Source organism: Cygnus olor, chromosome 1 (assembly GCF_009769625.2).
Source record: "Cygnus olor isolate bCygOlo1 chromosome 1, bCygOlo1.pri.v2, whole genome shotgun sequence".
Classification (NCBI taxonomy): domain Eukaryota; kingdom Metazoa; phylum Chordata; class Aves; order Anseriformes; family Anatidae; genus Cygnus; species Cygnus olor.
In genome coordinates this window covers 154447025-154464445 of record NC_049169.1, presented here as the reverse complement: position 1 = coordinate 154464445, position 17421 = coordinate 154447025, and the positions used below count along the sequence as shown (strand labels likewise).

At 34.6% G+C, this 17421-nt stretch overlaps 1 protein-coding gene across 1 annotated transcript in view; it reads right to left on the bottom strand.

The window, feature by feature from the left end:
- Nucleotides 1–17421, bottom strand: part of UGGT2 (UDP-glucose glycoprotein glucosyltransferase 2) — an 88144-nt gene that overhangs the window by 30155 nt on the left and 40568 nt on the right. Inside the window, exons 15-24 of the mRNA XM_040538550.1 lie at nucleotides 14119–14254; nucleotides 12437–12568; nucleotides 10734–10898; nucleotides 10171–10294; nucleotides 9992–10090; nucleotides 8052–8146; nucleotides 5610–5816; nucleotides 4106–4237; nucleotides 2027–2154; nucleotides 194–289 (exon numbers count right to left, since the gene is read on the bottom strand). Coding sequence (XP_040394484.1) covers nucleotides 194–289; nucleotides 2027–2154; nucleotides 4106–4237; nucleotides 5610–5816; nucleotides 8052–8146; nucleotides 9992–10090; nucleotides 10171–10294; nucleotides 10734–10898; nucleotides 12437–12568; nucleotides 14119–14254 — 1314 coding nt within the window. The remainder of the gene's footprint in view (nucleotides 1–193; nucleotides 290–2026; nucleotides 2155–4105; nucleotides 4238–5609; nucleotides 5817–8051; nucleotides 8147–9991; nucleotides 10091–10170; nucleotides 10295–10733; nucleotides 10899–12436; nucleotides 12569–14118; nucleotides 14255–17421) is intronic.

Below are 17421 nucleotides of genomic sequence, written 5' to 3'. Positions count from 1 at the left end.
AATCTATTAAAAGACAGGTAAAAAATGTATTACACTAGGACAGATGAACAGATTGTTCATACAACCATACAATCAAAAACTTTTAAAACTGGAATGCTTACTGAAGTTTCCAAAAACTGAATGTAACAATCAGTATATTATAATTTTAATGTGAAAATACTATAGGTCCATTACCATGACAGACAGAACTCACCTGTGCTGTTCCTTGAGTAATTCAGCATCTTGTCTCACCTCTGTTTTAGGCAAAGACGACAGTAGTGCATCTATTTTCATAATGAAATCACTGCCACTATATTAAATAAAGCACATGCAAGTCACAATGATTTTCATTAGAAAAGGAGTAAAGCTTTTGCATTTTAGTCTGTCCTTATGTAGATAAGTAGTCCTTATGTAGATAAGGAATATTTAAAAAGCCCACATCCCAAACCTGAACTCTAAAAGATTATCACCTCGAGATTTTGTAGCTTTGAGTAAAACACTTGGCATGACGATGACAAAGAACCACTACAGCCTTAGACTTTGGGAATTGTATGCTTCTTAAAATGAAGCAATGCAGAATCAGCAGAATTTACATTCAGCCTCACAGTTTGCATAGTACAATCTGCTGATATGTAGAACTCTGTATTCCTTTTTTTTTTTCTTTTCATTTTTTTCCTTTGTAACAACATCTAGGAACATACATAAGTGAAGAAAGCTTTTAGCTTACTTGGCCACATCTTTTTTTTGTGTGTGTGTGTTTCTTCCTGGAATCTCCTTAAAAATCTCAGCAGTTCTATTTCAGTGTCACTGAGTCTTAACATTTGATTAAATATGTTTTGCCTTTTCACTACTTATCTCCTTGATAATTCTACTTCTTCATGATTTGCTTTTTTCTGGTAGGTATTCTCTCAGTTGTGCCAGTCCTTCCAGATAGCAGAAATGATACTCAGACACAAAAAGTCAATACATATTTCTCCACAGTTGGCTTGTAAAAATAACACAGTTGTGCTCTCTTCTTTGTACACAAATTGGATGCTTAGATTAGAGGCTGTCTAGAAGTCATCTTTATACTTACTTCTTCAGTCAACAGATGTGTGAATATTGTCTAGCAGGGTGTCAGCGCACCACATTTGTCCATGCCGCTATGGGCTCCTTTTCTAATGATTCCCAAAGACAATTCAATTTCTTACTTCAAATATCAATACTCACTTATTACTGTGTTTTTAAGATACATTGGATTTTATTGAGCTTATTATTTTTTATTTAAGTAACCAAAAGCCAGTAGGAATTGTTTACAGTTAGCTGTACTCATCTCTTGGCTGTAAGTACAGTGAATGTAGATAAAGTATTTGGAGTAATTTAGCAGAACTAAACACATTATGAGACAAGTTGGAGAGGATAAGATTCTTTGGATAAGCAGTGATCTCTTAGGCCTTAGCCTCACACACACAACCAATGACAAAGAGGTGCATGCCTCTTGAGAAACACACGGTGCCTTTTTTTCTGCTCTGCATTGTAACAAGGAGGTACCAAAGAGGTTGTCAGTGGCAGGGTAAATGACATGCAGCGGAAAAACAACATACAGTTTTCTATTACATATATAAACTATATGTTACAAAGCATAATTGGCCAAGCATAAAGGTGATACAAAATTCAGCGGATATGACATTTCTTCTAGAAAACAGGGCAATTGTTTGAATAGGTAAGTATACCAAGTCTGTAACAAAAATGCAAAAAAGGAAATGAGGGACCCTTAAAATTGTCTGCACAGAAGTACTCACATGCTAAGTGAGAGGACAGCAAATAGCTAGCATAGAATATATCTCTATGGTATAGAAATACAGCATAGAAACAACAAACACTTCAACTAAGTGCAGATACAATATATATGCGAGTATACAGTATGAATGAAGAGTACTATGACCAAATATTTGAATTTTTGGTCATATTCCACATGCAAAAGGATTACTAATTTGTTACTGTCAGTAAACAAAGCACTATATCATTTGTTTGGACAATAAAGACTCAAAATCTGAAAGAATTTTACCTTTTAGTACTGATTCCCATCTCTTTGACAATAGCTTTAATCTTCTCTGCTGAGGTGCTGTACATTATTTTTTCCAACAAATTAAAGTCTTCTGCATAGAATTCATCTTTATCTAAAGGACCCAATATCTTGGAGAAAAAATTATATTAATAAGCATAGAATGTCCTAATTACGTTTATTTTGTAAGCAAAAATATATTAACATTTTAAATGAATGCAAAACATTCACTATGCAACCTCCCAGCCCTATATACATAATTATTCTTAACTACACAGTACTAGACTGAATAGTAACTATACAGAATTAGGTTTTTACTATTATGCAATTACAGCTAACTGTTACAAAGAACAGCTGCAGTGGAAATATCCATTATATTTTTCATTATACATACCTATATCAAGGAGTACACTGTTCAGAAATAATAGATCTAAGTTTAAGAAAAACCTCTGTTCAGTACATTATTTTAGATCGAAATTCAAACTGCTGTCTTCCTACCACACTCTTTAGCTGTTTAATTCTGTGAACACAACCTTAACTTCTCAAGGCTTCTCAGATGAGGAAGAATGGATAAAAACTTATACAAGAGCAAAGGACGAGGAATGCAGGATACCAGAGACTAGAAACAGAACTATTTTTTTTTTGGTGTCTGAAGCAAAAGAAAGTGCCTTGAAGTCCTAGAAAATAGATTTGAGGATGTTGTTTGGATTTCCTACTCATAGTCTACCAGACTAAACCGACCCAGGCCAATTTTCAAGAGCATATAGGATCCCCACAATGTAGAATGTCAGGATGTAAATTTGGTGCTGAAAGCCTCTCTCTCAGAATTCAGCTGTTTCCTACAAATGAGAGGTCATCTAACCCCATTCCACTTTTGAATCTTTTATTAGTATTAATGATGCACAAAATAGAGAAAACCACAGTGTGATTATGAAACACCATGCTACTTTTGAAGAAGTCCTAATTAGAAAAAAAATTCTTTGCTCATAAACACAAAACTCCAATGATGAAATAGCAAGGATACAAATGAAGGATATCCCATGCCTTTTTAAAAAGTAATCTTTTAAAGTGAAAACACACTTTCAGGTAGATGAATACATATTATCAAATTTATCTAAGTATTTATAAGCAAAGTATTTTCTCAACACTTAATATAGAAAATTAGTTGAGCTTTTTTAGGCAAGGAAATCAGTAATAACCTTTCATTTATAAAATAACATTGCATAATTAGTTTTTTTATTAACAGAAAAATAACCAACACAATTCTTTTGTTCTTTATCAATAAAAAGAGTTTACGTGGTTTGATTAGTATTATTTCAGAAGTATCTCAGAAGACATTTAGGATACACAAGAGTAGCTAAGTACAAAATAAGAGTTTCCAGTAGTGAGATGCCAGCATATTTTCCCTATTTCTTTCTAATGGTGGAACAATTGATAGAAGACTTAACTCAAAGAGTATAAATTGTATTTATAATGTAAGGTATTAACTGTCATTAGCAAATACTAAATATTGAACCCAACATTTTATTTTCAATCACAGTTTATCTATAGCCAAACTGTAGTAAGGCTTATTTGTTTCAGAATATACTTACTAGAAATTTAAAGAACAAAACTATTATGCTTTTATTTGAATAGTAAGACTATAGAACAACGTAATGTTTATAAAAAATGTTTCTTTCCTAAAAGAGAAGAGCTTGAAAATACCACTTTAGTCAATGTAACTTGATTTAGTTTATCCTACACCAACTATGTGAAATATAGGTAACTTCAGGATCAAAATTTAGTCTTAAACATCATTAATAATACATCAAACACTAGACTATTTAGAGATTTTTGTGTATCATTTCATCAGATTTTCTCTAAAATAGCTGTGGAAATGACATGAGTACACATGGAATTGAGCTAATAAACAAATTAGGAGGAAAGCAAAATAGAAAATAAACAAGGCAAACATTCATACCATTCTCTGCCAACAAGCTGAAAAAGTGAGAAATTATTATTGTGCATTTTCTTTAGCCTGAAACTTAAGTTCCAAGAAATAAAAAGTACCTACAAAAAGACGGAGAGATGACAATTTCTTACCTTGCCATTGCTCATAACAGCCATTTGCCCAGGAAGCAGCTTAAGAACCTCCTGGCAGAACATCTGGTGGGTTTTAATTATATCCACTCCTAAAGTGTTGTACTTCTTCTCAAAAGTATCATCATCCATGCCCTAAAGCAAAGACAAAGTATGAGATGGTGAAATGATTCACCAAAATAAATATTGTAACAGCTGAAGTAAGCAAAGATTTTCTGCAAGTTATGCGGTAACCAAAAATCAAAATAAAACAACCTCAGATTCAGTTTAAGTATATGCTATTGGTACGGAGCCACAGTCTCCCAACTAGATAGATAGAGTGCCGTTTTTACCCTTCAACAGCTATTAACAACCATGAGAGGAAAGCTATGCCTGAAGGTAAATACTTTTTCTAAGATCCAGAACACAGTTGAATGAAAAATAGCATTCTCTATTCTTGCATTCTCAAGAATGCAGTTCCTTTTTTCCTTTAGGAAAAAAAAAAGTATAAAAATTCATATTACTCTAAAAACTAACTATCACTTAAATATGTTCATTCAATACTGCTTAAACATGTTTTAGGGAAGTCAACAACATCGAGCAAGACACATGACAAATCAATGTTCAAAGTGGAAGAAAATGCTGGAACTTTGCCATGCTTACAATGATGCAGCACATTTTGATGCTGTCAGAATTATCCTGCTATACTAAACTGTACTGATATATATTTCCCAGTTAGAAATATGCACACTAAGTAAACAGATTAATTCAGAAACAATTTACATAACAAAATAAAAACCAAAACAAAAATAATAACACATACACTGCTTAATTAGCTACTTCTATGTCTTTCAAAATTTACTAAATGATAAGAGTATGATCGAAAACAATTAACTAATTAATTTTGCAAAATGGTGCCAGAGTTCTCCTAGTCTTCCAAATCTTATTTAAAAATACTAAATTTTACAGCTTCTTCTGAAACAAAAAATGAAGTTTGCAGCAGATATTTAGTAATTCAGATTTACCCTACATGCAAACTTTGAAGTCAACAACATCTGTATTTTAAACCAATGTATTTTCACAGAAACACACCAAAAAGTGTTGGCCAGAAGTATACAATACTCATTAATCTCAATTGCTTCAGTCTGCACCTTTTACTACTCACAACCACAACAGGTAAAAACAGTTATTTCTGGTCTTAAATCTTGACAAACATTAAATAGTAATTTTAATGAAGAGTAAGCTTTAAAATAATAATGAAAAATAAACTACTTTGGTCTCAATAATTTGGTATCCATACTCTATATTTTTCAGTACTGTTACATTTCCTTTCTGTACTTTACAGAAATGGTCTATTTTTCATCACATAAAGATTGTCAAAAAATCCAAATCTGCTGGCCCAGAAACTGTGTAAGGGTTAAAAACTTCATAGCATTTAGCCAAACACTGTTGCTCTCAACTGCATCTCCTTAGGATAAAAAAATATGTACAATAAAAAATAAAGTAGCCCAATTTAGTTTGCACTCACTGCGACAAGGAATTTAACAATTTTTGTTCCAGCAGCAAGGGATTTTGCTGTCTCTTCCTTAGTGAGTTTATTTAGGAAACTTTTTAAGCTGCTGTTGTTTTGAGTTAGAAAAGCTGCCAAAATTCCTCTTGCAATGACTGTGTTATCTTCCTTTATTTTTGATGAAGGATTGTTCAAAATTCCAACTCGTGTATGACTGCTTGTTTTCTGCAAAGAAAAATACAGAATAATACACAATTTTACATTTACATCTGCTGATACCTAATGTATGCATATTTATTGTAACTGTGAAATATCTTTGTATTTATTTTTTTGAAGCTCTTTGTCTTCAGAAAATACACATGAATGCCTAATTCACAACTTCAACTAGCAGTAAAAATGCTATTAGTAACGATTTATAACACATTTTAAATATAAGATTTTTTTTGACAGAATAATTACTTTGAGCATTCTGCAGAGGTGCATTTTTAACGAAGTACATATACAAGTATTCATTTACAGATTTCAGGATTGTTTTTGTAGATGTGCTTTTCCATTTTTTTCAAAAAATATCAAACTGAGCATATAATAGATACAAGAACATTTATCCACTTACCACTTTAATCTTAATCAGCAGGAAACTCTTTCACTTGCTAAAATCAGTGATGACACTTAAATCTTAGTATGAGAGATTGATGATTCTCGGATAGGACCAAGTAGTGTCACTAACTGAAGAAAAGGTAAATGGACTCTCTTGCAATAAAGAATACAATACTAAAGGATGAAATCAGTGGTATTCAACACACTTAAACTGCAGAATTTAAACCGCAGCTCTTAATAAAAGTGGGTTGTTTTTTTTAAACACTTGAAAAGCCTGAAAAAGTGTTCTTTAAACTGAGAAGGGTGTTCTCACTGGAAAGAGGACAAGCTGCATAGTGTGCTACATTAGGAGATGGGCAACAAGCCAATCAAGGCAAGTTATTCTTCCCCTCTACTTGGTGCTTGTGGGGCTGCACTTGGATTGCTGTTCCTGGCTTTGCCCCCCCAGAGCAGTAAGGATGCTAGGATACTGGAGAGGTCTCTGCCAGCCGAGACATTTCTAGTTTCTTCAAAGTTAAAATATACTAGTAGTTTTCAAAATAATACTATTATATATTAGCTGGAATAGTTAAATTGCGTTTCCTTTGACCACTTCCCTTAACAGATCCTTGCACACTTCATGCACAAGTGTCTATGCCACTTCTGCACCTAATGGAAATTCTACTTTTCTAGACCCAGACCCAAGAGATGAAAGGGAGTGGAAATGGGTAGAGAATCTCTATGCAAATTAATGGACTTTGAAAAAACAGTGTGTTTTTGTCTTTTTGTCACAAAATTTTGAAAAATTACTAGACCAAGCCGTAGAGAGGGTAATGAGGTTTATCCAAATCAAATCTATGAATAAGAATGAAGATAATCAACTGAACTGCTATTTCATTGAAGATGCAACAAACCTTGTTCAGAACAGCTTTTTCTAATGATTTTCCTAGATTGCCACTGTCACATGGGGACTTGCCCAGACAGTTCTCCCCTCCTAGAGTTAGGAACTATCCTTTATTTTCCTCACTGAAGAGGGAAGGACGTGAAACTACAGAGGGAATACATCTGTCAACGTAGAGCTGCAGATCTAGCCGTCAGATAAATTAAAGGTTTTTCTTTAACAGAGACTTGCAATGAATATTCATCTCTGCAGTTTAAGTGTCTTTTTAGGACATACTTGGTATCACACACTCCCTGCAATATATCAACTTTATAATTTCCGTAAGGTGTTTCCAATTTCACTCCTGATAAGTAAATCTAGGTATTTTCCCAGTGTCAGTCTGTAATTAGTCTTCTAAACTCCCCGCAACTGAGTTTTTGTAATTTATACTCATGTGGCATTTGCTTGTATACTTTAAATCCTACTATTAATATCAAAGAACTTAGAAATAAGTAAACTCGTAAATGATTCTCCTACAAATAATTACAAAAGTAATTATTGGTATATTAAATAAAATAAACTTTTAATCCAGCTCAGAAGTATACAAATAGCATAGGAAAAAACAGTCACTTCATGGCCACAACTGTGTCATATGATACAGGAGAGCACTGCATAATGGTTCACATGACCAGGCATTATCCTAACTTCTTAACTATCCTAACTATCCTAACTTCCCTGTAACTGGGATGAAATTCACCCTTATAATGCACAACAGCATAGTTTGTCTCCTGCTTCAGAAGTCCATGAACCAAATGATTGTTTACAGGCCTGTAAGATGCCAGAACCACAGGAGAGTAGAGCAAAACAAATCCACAGTCTCCTAAGTCTGAACCTGACCTGAGACCATTTAAGAATATAATTTTTGAATGTGCACAATGTTGGTAAGAACTTATTCATAATAATAAAAAATACATTTTTTTGAATAAAATCTGCTAGAAGCTCACCAGGTGTTTCAAGGCATTAGAAAGCAGTCGTCTCCCAGCTGGCTTATCAAAATCAGCAATAACCCAGACAGTAACAGCATATAATGCATCTTCATCTGAAAATTAAAGATAATCCTGCTTTACACTCTGGAGAATCTTCTCATGAATAATAAATAATGAATTAATCTGCTCAAGACTTTGAAGTTTGTGTATATTTGACAGCTGACTTCAACTGTAGGACTAATTTTTGCCACATCAGTATCTTTTGCCCTCTGATTTGAAATAAAATTCTTAGGAGGCTCTTTATCATGTTAATATCAGAGAGCTGCTAAAATAGGTGATCTGTTCTTGTACATGGAAACACAATGTCTGTAAATAATAAACTAGCTCCGTTTAACAAAAACTGCTTTGTCAGAAGTTTCTCATGGTTACCTACGTTCCCCAAGAGCAAAGGCAGAGTCCTTCAAGCAGGGTAAAACTTATCATTTTTGGACACAAATGTGAATATATCCTATACAGCTCAAAGAAAATAAACTATCATATAGCTGTATATTCAGAAAATTTTTCTTTTTCCTGGTCTATAGTCTCCTGCTCTTTGATCTTCATGAAAAAGATCTGCAAAATTGTCTCCAGGAGAGTATCAGTCTCAGGTCCATCACATGTTCCCTAAAAAGTAATATGCATAGACTGGAATTTTACAAGGTTCTAGTGAGATTCAAGGAAGAAGTTGTGGTTCAGCTTTGTTGAAGTCTGGAAAAACACACTGGTGACAGAGATTTGAAATGTAGATTCCAGCTTACAGTTTAGGGGCTTTACACAAGAGATCTGAATGTTTGCACTGAGCCAACAGATCGAAAACCAGTCATAATTTGACAGCTAGCTTGTATGTACCTCTGGTTGTAGATGGAGAATCAAAGAGAGTTAGAGTTGAATTTTATTCTTAAGAAATGTTAAATATACTTTTTCTGATAATGGAATAAATGAAAACTATGTTAATACCACATAATAACTACTGAAAGAATAGAACTTTGCTAACTGGATCATCTGTTCCTTGATGGGATGATGTAAATCAGCAGTGGTTAACTGTCTACTCCAAGATGTTAACATGATACAGACTAATGCAGTTTTATGCCTCCAGAATTTCTTCTAACTCAGAGGGAAAGTACTTGCATATGCAATTCAAATGCATTACATCAAAATTATTTTAAATGTACAAAAAAGCATGAGTTTTATCATGATAACATGTATAAATGAGTGATAATCCATCAGTATGTATTTTTTTCCTTTTCTATAGGAAGACAAAGCTTCAAAGATCAAATTTAAACTATGTAACTAGAGGAAAAACAAACTGTATGTTAGCAAATAGAAATTAAAATCAATTATCCCTTCAACTGTAGAAGTGCCTAATTTTGATACAGATATTATGAAGAATTCATAGTCTTCACTTTATAATACTGCAACTAAGAATAATTTGAAAACTTAATATACTCTCTATATCATCTTCAAGTAAAACCATACCAGTATGAAAACTGAGTCTGCTTTAGAAACTGCAAAAGTCTTTCAAAAACTTTTTAGCTTCATGTCTGTGAAACAAAAACAACCAGTCACTTAACTAACAAGTGGGTAAATTTCTTCTGATAAGAAGATAGGGAGATTTCCCAGAAACTGGTAAGTGGGTATGTGTCTATGCATATGTGTGTGGTGTGTGCACACGTGCACAGGTATTCAGATGTCTGGAACTTTTCCAGTTCCTGATGCTTCAGCGGCAGGCCTTTTAAAATGACTTAATGACAATCATCTGATTTCTAAACTACCAAATCTGAAATAATTACCATATTGTTATCATTTATGTTTATAATATTATGGTATGATTTGGCCCCTGAAAGGAGCATATACATAACATATACATACAACATATACATATATATATAACATACAACCCATATGCAAAATAAATATACCCTTTCTTGTTAAATACTTCATGTTGTCTGAAATTACAGCACTTTTATCTTGTGAGTCCAAAAATGAGAAAGTAGAGAAGTCCTGCACATCAAACGGAACTGCAAAATGTAAAACAGAATATGTTAGACTTAAAAAAGAAAAATAATAGTAACAGTCTCAATCTGTGAAAAATAGTTACCAGGTGTGGATCTGAAATGTATGTATCTTCTTTCTGCTCCAAGAATAGTGGGATTTATACGGGGAACTACATTTTTCTGATCCATAAGAAAATCTATTGCATTTATATAATCATTTAACAAACCCTGTAGGAAGATAATACATAAATAAATCAGTACTCCTATAGTTCCAAGACAAACAAGGACCAAGTATTTATACCACCTTTCAACTGAGCTTAAAGCTTATATAAAAGTTATGGACAACTTCTGGTCAAAAATGTATAAATATCACACAGTATTTCAAAATACCATATGCACATTTTTCAATTAACAACTACAACACACTCTCAGTTTCTGGTTGAGAAATTCCATATGATTTGTATATGCTTAGTTGTTCCTCAAATCTGTATGATCTAAATAAACTGTTTCAAAATCATGACTGCAAATTAACATAACAATGTAATTTCAATTGTCATACTATTAATTTCAAACCATCTTGTTATAAAAAATACCATTTATAAACATGACTCAAACAATCCACTCCCATATATTTCATCTGCTGTTCATTCAGAAATCTTTAACATACCATGAACAGTGCCCTCTGGAAGAACCCGGTGGCATCAATAATCCTCTGAAGAATAACTGTCTCTAACTCTGCAGCATCCATCTCTTCTCTGTTAAAGGGCACACCATTAAACAGAGCTTGAGGCAATGGACCCAGGCCAGTCTTTTTATAAAAGGTTGCTCCTGCCTGATCATATCAGAAATATCACAGAATTAAATGGACTGTGGCTGACTGTAGCAAAAAATGAAACTAATATCAAGAGACAATGAACTCCAATCTCCAAGTACTATTCACTGTCATACATTCTCAAAAATAGCAGGGACAAATCAGGAAATATTTGGAAAACAAACAGGATGCATTGGAGTCAGTTCTCAAACAGAAGGGCAAAACAATTTATTGATCTCTATATGGGTTTTTAAACTTTTGCTTTATCATCTTGCTGAAAAATACTATTTTATTTTGCTTAATATTCTTAGTTAAAAAAAAGGCAAATAACTTTGGAGAAGGACTTAGACATAGCTGTAGTTTGAGGTAGATCAACATAGAACTTTCCTTCAAAGGCAGCACTCCAAAAACCCTCAAAAGGTTTTTTCATTTAAAGGCCAAGCTTTACTTGAAAAGAAAGCAGACCAGGTTATTCCCAAACAGAGAAAGTGAGACAAATACCAAAGAAGGTACAAAAGTAATTTCCCCTTCCTATTATGTATTCTTCCATGTTCTTTCAACGTAACTTTCTGGAAGGCTACAAACTCTGTGTGTCCATCTTCCTCTCATCCCACTGTCCCCTCCCAGCTATTCACTGCCGTCTCATAGTCCCTGCTTGTAGAGGGGGCTCCACCTTGATGGGTCTCAGTCTATTTTTCTTCCTCTAATATTCTCCACGAGAAGCTTTCATTCACTAAGCATAGCTAGCTCTTTCTAAAGGAGATTCAAACTGCCTTTCAAGGCCAGGCTGGATGGGGCCTTGGCCAACCTGATCTGGTGGGAGGTGTCCCTACCCACAGCAGGGGGTTGGAGCTGGATCTTTAAGGTCCCTTCCAAACCAAGATGTTCTATGGTCCTATATGGAAGGCTCTATGCATCTTCATGTTGTGAGGAACAACCAGTACAAGGCAAAGAGCACCTTTTTTTTGCTACCCAGATGTACCTTTTTGAAGGGATATAATACACGTTACAGAAAGAAATGAAAAAGGAAATAAAGTGGATGAGAAACGCACATTTTTATAGATGGCAGGGCTGAAGATACATGAAGAAAAACAGTACTTTTATCATTCTTCAGCAGAAAATCATCAATATAATCAACTATTGATAAAACGTCTTCTCTACAGTCTTTAAATCAAAATACATAGTTGTCTTTCCCGAAGGAAACTGTAACCAGAAAGCACACTTAAAGGAAACAATGATTTGCATAGAGGACAGGCATCTGCTCCTCACCCAGAACATACAGGTAAACAATTGCTTAACTGTGACAGAGCCCCTTTGACATGCTTGTTAGAAAAAAACTTCTGCTCCTGAAAGCAATTGGCAGCAGTAAATTTTAATAGTGAGAGCTGTAAAACAGAAACCCTTTCCGCATTTCCACTAGTAATTGAATAGTTGCTGAAGAAAAAATTAACTTAAAGATACTGTTTTTACTTGCTTTAATATTTAGTAACCTTTCAGCTTAGGAAATGCAGTAACTTAACTGTACTGCAATATTTCTTACCACTTTGCTTTCAACATACCTTCCTTCCTTCATCATATTCAGAATGAACACCTAGGATGCTCTGAACATCAGCATAGGGGTATTCATTTCTAAGAACTTTTTTCACATGATTAACTGTTAGAATGTTTCCATCTTTCAGTTCATGATACACCTGTAAAAATTAGAAAAAAACACTACTAATAAAATTTAGAAAAGTAAATGAAAATTTTAAAAATTCACATTTTTGTAGTGTGCTACTAATTTTCATATTGGTATAATATTACATTGCTTTTATTACTACACTGCAATCTTTATATTCCTTTATTAATTACCACCATCACACATATGCACAATTTTTCATCGGAGCACTGTTCTGATTAAGCTACTATTATACCTTTAGTCTAAATCTGAAGTGGCAAAGGAAATACACTTATGTGAGCTGCATGTGAAATGTTATGTCTCTCCCCTGATTAGACAAGAAATCTGAATTCTTAATATAGACTACCTAACCATGGTTAGTTCCCTGAATCTATATGAGGTGAATCCAAGCCTAAGTCAGTGATATTTCTTCCTGCAATGATAATCTCAATCGATATGGGATGAATCCAAGCCTGAATAAGTAACTGATACCTTTTCCTAGAATGACACTTTTTCCTTACCAATGCTATTTGATTTCATAGCATGAGATTTTATTACTTTCATCAAACATACAAAATAAATCTGAATGAAGAAATTATTCTAATTTCTTTTCAAATGAGATCAGTACAGTACATTTATCTCTATAGCTCTGAATATCTCAAAACCGTATCTTATTGATATACTGTACCTTGTTTTTGTCATCTTTTAATTGTATTTATCACCCCCTCCTTTTTATATTATGAAATAAAGTAAATAGAAAAAGATCAAAATGTTAAAGTTACTGTAAAGTGATATCTTGTAATCTGGTTGTAGATAATTACTTCAGTTCTTTTTATTTTAAACTTTTTGAGTTTGTCTATGACATTAGTTTCTAGGCATCGAATAAAAGAAAACAAAATGTATAACAAGTGTTATGTATTAATATCATATTCTCTGATATTATTTTGCTTGCAGTTTTCACATAGATTGTTCACTTCACTTCCCTCCATTCATCTCTTATCTCTGAAATTCTGTTCTTTACATAAACCTACATTCTCTCACACAAAAAAACAGAACCGTTTGTTAAGCTGCAAGTCTGGAATACTTTTGACACCCATGAACAGCCCAAGCATGAGCAAAAGAAAGAACTCAGTCTGTTTCACTTTCTACACTATAGAATAACCAAGGTTTTCCAAACCTTATAAAACTGCCAGAGTAAGTTTAAAATGCTTGTACTCCAAGAGACACAGAACACAAAGGCAGATACATGACTTTAACAAAAATAATAGAGAAACATTTTTCCACATTTCCACAATGATTTTCTAAATAATTTTTCTATTTCTCCACATATATGAGATATACGTCTACCTCTTTATGTTCTCGAAGAAAGCCTGTTGATAGTTAAAATGACAAGAATAAGTTGGTTTCAAGACAAGGAAAATATTTCTGCTAATCGTTCTACAATAAATTAATGCTATATACTTTTAATACGTCGTCTCCACATAAAGCAAATGCAAATGTATCATGTTGACACAAGGCAGCAAAATCCTAACTATGTAGACAAGTAACAAATTTAAAAAATGATTTCTTGTGAAAGACACTAACATTAATTATGGATGTAAAGGCTTGAGAGGTGTCAGATTCCTCTGCAATGTAATTAAACATTCTCCAAAGAGCTATTCCAGCATCTTCATTTCCATCAATTTCTTCTTTTGTATTTAAAATAAAAACAAATCCAATTCTATAAAGAAACAGAAAAAGATCATACATTTTAAAACAATATCAATTTCATACACATTCGAGAACTGACCTAAAAGAACAAGATGTTTTCACTCAAGTAATCTGTCCAGCATGTAGCCATAAACAATTTCTGTGTCTAGGTGGTGTTGTCATGACTCTGTGTGGTGATGCTCAGGACACCTGCTATGCAGTCTTCATCAGATCTCCCAGACTATGCTTAGGCTACTGAAAACGTACTGGGTTTGGATATGCCTTTTGTTCCATTTAAATGTGACAGTAATTAGGATTTCTGTGAGTAATTAGGATTTACTCATAACCTTTTTTCTCCTTGTTTGTCTGCAAGTTATGACATTCTTTATGTTCCTGCCATCACCATCTCAATGGCTTGACTCTTTGGCATAGGAAAGGGACAAGAGAGATCCTTCTGTTGAGGATCTCTGGGACTGGCAAATTGACCTGGACCGGAAAACACTAAGCTGTTTTCTGACAGGGAAAGAAAGAGAGTAGACAAGCTCCATCTTGCAAGCCACTTCACAAAAAAATAGGTAAGGAGGAGAAAGAGTAGAGAAATTTCAAGGGCAAATTTTCCGGTCTCGAGTGATGTAGCATGTGTACAGCCATAGTTAGATCATTTAGATTCCCAAAAAGGAGAAATATATGAACACAGTGGCCTGCATTAAAAGGTGAATAGGAAGGTGGATTCTGTCAGTCACCTGGAAGTTTGTGAGTGCAAAGCCATCAGGCTCCTCCTAAGGAATTGCAAACCTTTCACTGTCTGGTATCAGTACTTTTTATTAGAAGAACAGACACCCCCAACCCACCTCCTGCACTCCAACATTAAGCCTGCATGTGTAACAGGAGTGAAGAATGGGAAGAAGATGACTGTCCTGGTTTTGGCTGTGGTAGAGTTAATTTTCTTAGTATAGGTTCACTGTTTTGGATTTTTGATGAAAATACCTGAGATAACACACTGATATTTTAGTTATTTTGAAGCAGTGCTTGCACAGAGCCAAGGACTTTTCAGCTTCTCGTGGTGCCCTGCCAGCGAGGAGGCTGGGGATGCACCGGGAGCTGGGAGGGGACACAGCCAGGACAGCTGGCCCAGGCTGGCCAGAGGGATGTCCCATACCATATGGTGCCATCCTCAGCAATAGAAGCTGGGGTAAAGAAGGAGGCAGGTGAACATTTAGAGTGATGGTGTTTGTCTTCCAAGAAACTGTTACTTGTGATGAGGCCTGCTTTCCTGGAAGTGGCTGAGCATCTGCCTGCCAATGGGAAGGATTGAATGAATTCCTGATTCTGCCTGGCTTGCATGTGCAGCTTTTGCTTTACCTAGTAAGCTGTCCTTATCTCAACCCATGAATACTTGCACTTTCACCTTTCTGATTCTCTCTTCTATCCCAATGTGGGGAGAGTGGGCGAATGGCTGTGTGGTGCTGAGCTGTCTGCCAGGGTTAAACCAAAACAATGACCAAAATCATATATTTTTAAGAATCAGAAATTTAGATAAAAGTAGAGATTTTATGTACATATTCTGCTGCTTTTACAGCTCAGATCCACCTTGTGCAGTTTCCCAGAACACAGCCTTCAATCATCCTGAATAGCTAACGCTATTCACACTGGATCTGCAGAAAAATCCTCTACTAGTAGCTATCACTTCTCCCAAGACAAAACCAACAGAGCAGAAAAACTGCTCCATGAAAAATCCCTCTGGAAGCGGCTGTTCAGCTCCGTTCTCTTCTGTATTTACTTTTTAGCAAATGTACAGGTATGCATGCCTCTGGCTGACAACTGCAACCAAGACTGCTCAACATGCTGACTGGCTTACACAACTGCAGCCGTTTAGGAAACACAGCTGGATAAACTGCTGCCTATCCCTGACTACACAAATAGCAGCGCTGGATAATGTTCTAAACACGGAGGTTGGTAAAGAGCTGGAAAATCATGCCAGCTATCAAAAAGAGACGAATTGGAACAGAGGAATCACAAAGGAGTTTCTAAAGGAGTAGCGCACAGACTCAAAGCTGGCTTCTGCTTATGCATTTTGGAATTTCATTCATCTCTGTACATTTTGGGATTATTTCCATATAGCATATAGCTTCACCATAGCTACTACAAGCACATGAGAGATCTACTGATCTCATGGTACCTGAGAGCTGCTAGAAGAACATGAGAATCTGCAATACTGGGTCCAAATTTCAGAAGACCTCTATATTTATAAGCAATAATTCAACAACTTTCATGATTTAGGAAGCCAGGTTTTCATTCGAATAGCCACCGCACATCAGATATTTTGAAACTAACAATAATAAATGTGTTATGTCAGTGTAATACTGTTTACATGAAACTTCAGGTCATAATTAGGACTGCATCAGATCACAAGAACAAAGGGAAGTAAGAAATACAGCACATTTTCTAAAAAGATATAAATAATGATTAATGCATAAAGATGCATCGTGTTCTACAATAAACTGCTTTTTCCATTTTTTACATCCATCGTTACTATAAACAACTTTTCTGAAATCTTGTGTCACCTGGGAATAGGAGAAACAGTCAACAAAACAAAACGTTATAGAACTGTATAGACCCCATGGTTTGTCCACATCTTCAGTAGTGTGTACAGAGCTGTTGCTCTCATCTCAGAGAAGTTATGTCAAAACTAAGATAGTTCAGGGAAAGACACCTAAGACAACAAAAGAACCTTTAGAACAACTTCCAAATCAGAAATAACTAGTAACCTAGGGAAAGAAACGACTGTCGGAGAATATCATAGACCTATTTAAGATCATAAATGGCATCTAGAGAATGGGAGAAACTGTTGAGTCTTTCCCAGTTATAAAAACTATGGGAGCAGTAAATGAAGCTATTGGAAGTCTGGCTCAAAACAAACAAACAAAATAGTTCTTCATGCACCCATAGGTCAAATGTGAAAATGCTTTGCAAAGATACTGTGGGTTGTAAAATTTACACAAATTCAAGGAGAAAGCAGAAAAGTTTATGGAAGAGAAATAGATTATTGTTGCCAAATAGAAACCGAATCTGAGTCTGAAATCCTTTGATCTCCAAATGTCTGAAGGCTATAAAAATACTCAAGCAAAGTACGTAGTTAATATGTTCTTTTTATCTTACCTAGGTAGCTTCTTTAAGCCTGTTGCAGACATACTGACC